At 51.3% G+C, this 5,092-nt stretch overlaps 1 protein-coding gene across 1 annotated transcript in view; it reads right to left on the reverse strand.

Moving 5' to 3' along the window:
- The window catches only part of Aqp8 (aquaporin 8), a 7,786-nt gene extending 4,419 nt beyond the window's left edge, over nucleotides 1-3,367 (reverse strand). Inside the window, exons 1-3 of the mRNA XM_010623484.1 lie at nucleotides 3,280-3,367; nucleotides 2,910-3,157; nucleotides 950-1,076 (exon numbers count right to left, since the gene is read on the reverse strand). Of these exons, the coding sequence (XP_010621786.1) occupies nucleotides 950-1,076; nucleotides 2,910-3,157; nucleotides 3,280-3,291 (387 nt within the window). The 5' untranslated portion in view covers nucleotides 3,292-3,367. The remainder of the gene's footprint in view (nucleotides 1-949; nucleotides 1,077-2,909; nucleotides 3,158-3,279) is intronic.
- Between the last annotated feature and the right edge of the window lie 1,725 nt (nucleotides 3,368-5,092).

Genomic DNA, 5,092 nt, shown 5'->3' on the forward strand with positions numbered 1-5,092 from the left:
CACACACACACACACACACACACACACACACACACACACACATGCACACACACACGTGGTGATGGCACACAGGAATTGCTCACTAAGGAGGGTGCAGGCATCAGCACGTTTGACAGGCTTCCTATGGCGGGCCTGGGGGCTTCAGTGGGTAGGAGGAGTCAGGCAAGAAAGACAGCAGAGTGGGGTTTGAGACCAGTCTGCCAGGCCAGCACTTAGAGCCTTAGACCAAACCCTACCCAGGCTAATGGGGCTTCCCCATCCTCCCCAAATGCCCTCACAGGCACCAAACAAGGCCAATATTTTTAACAGAGATTTAAGGGTAAAAGAAACAGAAAAGAAACAAGAGAGGAAAGAATGAAGGAAAAAAAGGAAAAGAGACAAAAAGGGAGAGTACTGACCATGAAATTATGCATAGAGCTATAAAAATTTTGCAACTAAGAGGAAGAGCCAGCTTTCTTGGTTGGATGGGAGGATTCTAAATGTAAATCAAATAGCAACTCCCATGGAAGGTAAATCAATTTAAAGGCAGGCAGAGGAGTTGATTTGAGTTTTTCCAGGAGAATCCCCAGGTTCATCTGGTATCCCCAGTCAGTGTTTCATGAAATATTTGTAGAACAAATGAACAAATGAATGAGTGAATGAGTTAGGGACTAAAAGAGCATGAGAATTTTCTGCCTCTACTCCAAAGCCAGAAATGGGCTCAGGAAAAGACATGCCAAGCCCAGGATTTGCTTTCCAGTCTGTCCAGGAGAGGGCTATGTCCAGACATGGGTAAACAAGGTAGCTTTGGAGTGAACCAAGGGCCCTGGCTCCAGTGGAAAAGGGCCACCCAATTCTATTGTCAAAAGCGAGCAGAGTCAAACATTTGCCCACATGCTTCCACTCTCCACAACTCCAGCAGCTCCATCAAAGTAAATCCACTAGCCCAGCCCCTTGGGGGGTCACCCACCTTGACCAAGGCAGCCCCAATCAGCCCTCCACACAGCTGGGAGATCCAATAGGGGAGGAGCATCATCACATTGAGGCCTCCAATCAGTGTGGCCGCCAGCGACACTGCAGGGTTAAAGTGTCCACCACTGTAGCAGAACAGAGCAGAAGGAAGTCACAAGGTCAGGGTCCAGAGTTGAGTAAAAGACTGTAAGAGAATGCATCCCAGGCTGGACTTGCAGGTCCAGAGTCAGTCCAGGTCCCCAGACTGAGGTGCCACATGGTGGGAGGAGCAGTCCATAAGCCCAGACTGCAGGTTGGCCCTAGAGGAAAACATGTTAGGAGACCGTACTCCTTCCATAATGCCTCAGGTCCCTCTGGTTCTTCAGAGTGTGGCCACAGGTCGCAATGAGGCCAAGCGAGGCTCCAAATCAGCAAAGCCCCCCTGGCTTGGTCCTGTGACTAGCCAGGTCCTGAATAAGAGCCCATGATTTGTTGAACTACTGTGGGCTGAATGTAAAATTGGGGTCAGACATTCCAGCTGTATGTAACACTGAGAATCAGGGGTGGGGCTGGAGGGTTAGGACTGGGAAATGGATGACAGACAGGCAAGTCAGAGCCCAGGGTCAAAGGCAGGTCAGGTGGTCTGGCCTCTCCATTGCTCATGGGTAAAGAAACCTCCATTTCAGCAAGACTCTTGAGCTGCTCAGGCCCCAGAGCCAAGGTGTCCCCACCCCCACCCCTTCTGCTTCACTGGGATCCCCCTCCCCTTGTCTTCTGATGAAGGATCTGTCCCCAGAGGCTGGCCCGTAGAGTCCCCGGGTTCCCAAGGGTGGATCTCTCCAAAGGAGGAAAGTGACCCCAAGATTCTGTGCCATGATTTCTACCTGATAAGGCTGTTGTAGAGATATAATAAATTAATTCATATATGGCACATAACAGTCTGTATAGTTAGTACTCAATCAATGTCCACATCTGCGCCACTGCACAGTGAGGGTCAGAGCCGTGCCATGGTCACCGCACTGAGAAGTGACACGTGATCCACCTGAACAGATGACCCTGTGCTTTTCATTCCGCTCACAGCCTCATGAAAGAGGACTTCAAAAATTGCTTCAGGACCAGGGACTTAGCTCAGTGGTGCCGCCGCCTGCCTCACAAGTGCAAGGACCCAAGTTCGATCCCCAGTGACAAAGAAAAAATTTTAAAAACTGCTCCAAAAAGTGGCAGGAATAATTGGATAAGTGTTCAAAGCAAGAAGAAGAATCTTGAGGATTCACGGCAATGTGTCCTTTTCTGTAAAACATAATTTTGATCATATCTGCCCTTAAACTAGGTGGTCCTGACAACCCCACACACCTTCCTACCCCTTCTCACTGAGCTCCCATTTGGAAGAGAGCAAAGCCAGATGAACACCCCTCCTACCTGCCCCTCCTCTCCAGGACTGGGCAGCCTGAGTCCCCTGCAGGCACCCGGATACCTGAGCAGAAGCACATCTCTGCTTTCCCTAACAGCCCCCAGAGCAGTGCAGGCCAAGCTCTTCACCTTTCCTTCCCCGTCCTCCTTGGGGGCACTCGGGTGTGAACTCTGGGACCACAGGGCTTGGCCTTGACTCCTAGCTCTGCCCCTCTCTACGCTTCGACAAGTGACACTGCCTTTCTCTTTCCTGGAGGTAAATGGGGACCCCACAAGATGTCAGAGGGATTAGTGGTCTGAGAAGTGCTTAGAATATTGCCTGGTATGAGGTTAGCCAGCACTATGTGTGGCCTTGAAAAAACAATTGAAGAAATACACTGTTTCCCCCTGCCCCTTCAAGTGGGGACATTTGAGTTTGGAGAGTGACCTGCTCACAGGCTGCAGACCTGGAAGATCACCCGGGCAGCCTCACTTCCACCCCACAGTGCTCCTTACATCGTGAGTGGGCCTGGGGTCCTGCCAACAGCTGTGCCCCAATTTGGCACCAGGCTGAATGCAGCTGCTCTCACCTGATGTTCCCCAGCGTGGCAATGATGAGCCCCAGGGCCAGCCCATGCGCGAGGGCTGGCTGCAGCCTTCCAGCGTCCGGTCCATTCTCCACGACCGACAGGCACCCGATGAAGATGAAGAGGGCAGAGCCCAGCAGCTCAACCAGGCAGGGCTGCACGAAGCTATCGTACCAGGACACACGACACCTACCCACCATACTGGTCTCCTTTGCCTTGCCACTGCCACACTGAGTGTCGCACACAGGCACCTGCCATAGGGAAAGGAGAGGAAAGGTGGGTGTGAGGAGAACCCCATCAGAGCCCCAGGCCCGATCCTGGGTCAGCGCTCCCTCCAGCCAAGCTTGGAGCACAAGCTGCCACTGCGGCTCACCTCTCCCGACATCAGAGTGAAGAGGCTCGGGGCGCGGGCTCCTGCTAGGGCTGCGGGAAATCAGCCCGCCCTGCGGACCTGAAGGACACAGAACCAGGATCCGGCTACAGGCTCTGCCCCTTTTAAAGTGGCCAGGAGCTTAGTGAAGGAGTTGAGAAAACAATAAAGAGTGGTTGGGAGGTTACCCTGCATCTGGAGAGGAAGCTAATCTCACCAGGGCTAGGCCGGGGGGTCAGGGTGGGGGGGGTCAAGGATCACTGGGCTTTCTGCCTGGAAAGGGAGAGGCACTGGCTCTCTTCAGCACCTGGGCTATAGAGATGGACCCGGCTCCCTGTAGACCAAAGGTGACAATCTGTAAATAGGCACAGAGAGGGCTCTCTGGGGACAGATGCTTGTGCTGAGTAACAGCCAGCTTGGCTGAGCAGAGTAGCACAGGCCTGTAATCCCAACATTTTGAGAAGCTGGGGCAAGAGGATCTCAAGTTCCAGACCAGCCTGATCAACTTAGTGACTTAGTGTGACCCTATCTCAAAAGCAAAAGAGAGAGAGAGAGAGAGGGAGTGTGTGTGTGTGTTGGGGATGTAGCCCAGTGTGAAGGCCATAGGTTCATTCCCCAGTACTGCAAGCAAATAAATACACACACGCGCGCGCGTGCGCGCACACAGAGCAAACTCCTCTGCAATCATTTCCCACAGTTCCCACCGACATCTCCTCCTGTCTGAGGCCCGGCCACCTGTGCTTATCCTGGTAGCCTGAGCCAGGCCCAGACGTGCAGGTGATGATCCCCCTGGACACAGCCACAGAGGCAAAGTGGCCCCACCATGGGCTCTGGACACAGGCTGCCTGCATTTTTTTGCCCGGTACTGGGAATGGAGCTCAGGGTTCGTGCACACTGGCTATGCACGTAACCATAACTACGTCCCTAGCCCGGGCTGCCTGGATGAAACCCCAGCTCTGTCATGAGCTGGCCTACAACCTTGCAGAAGTTGCTGAGGCTCTCCGCACCTTCACCATTTCATCTGTGAACCCATCGCAGCATCCTTGTGAGCTTTCAGTGAGTTAGTAGATGTGAAGTGCTCAGGATGACACGTGGTACACTCAGTGCTCACACGTTCCTTTAGGACACACCAGTAAAAATTGTGTATAAATACTAGTGTCTGTTAATTTAGAATATATATAGTTAGACGTCTCTAATATTGATTGAGCCCATTCAGTGTGCCAGGCACTGGGCTAAAAGCCTTGTGTTATCTCATTTTAACTTCACAGCAACACTGTGGTCTAGGTACTGTTTTTATAGCCATTTTATAGGAGAGAATATAGAGTTTTAGAAGGTTGACTTTCTCAGCATGATTGCAAAACTAATGGGCTGTTACAAAAGGACATTGTGATTCCACTTATTTGGCTGTCCACTGTAGCCAGATTTGTAGGTACAGAGAGTCGAATGGTGGTTCACAGGCCTGGAGGTGAGGAAAGATCTAACAGGCACTGAGTTCCAGTTTGGCAAAGCCAAAATGTTCTGGAGATGGATGGTAGAGACAGATGCAAAATAACACGAAGGCACTTACCACTGAGCAGTACACGGGAAAATAGTAAAATAGTAAATTTTATGTCATGTATATTTTACCACTATTGGAAGAAAAAATACTTGTTGGCTAACCTACTCCATACCTTTCCAAGATGGATGGATGGGCAGATGGGAGATGAGGGAGGAGAGATGGTAAGACAAGTTTCCTTATTCATTCACCCAACGCACATTTAAATGGCTGCTGCTGTGAGCCTGTCACTATTCTGAGTTGGCTAGAGATGGAACAGTA

Source organism: Fukomys damarensis, unplaced genomic scaffold, assembly GCF_012274545.1.
Source record: "Fukomys damarensis isolate Sample0158 unplaced genomic scaffold, DMR_v1.0_HiC HiC_scaffold_34, whole genome shotgun sequence".
Taxonomy (NCBI): Eukaryota; Metazoa; Chordata; class Mammalia; order Rodentia; family Bathyergidae; genus Fukomys; species Fukomys damarensis.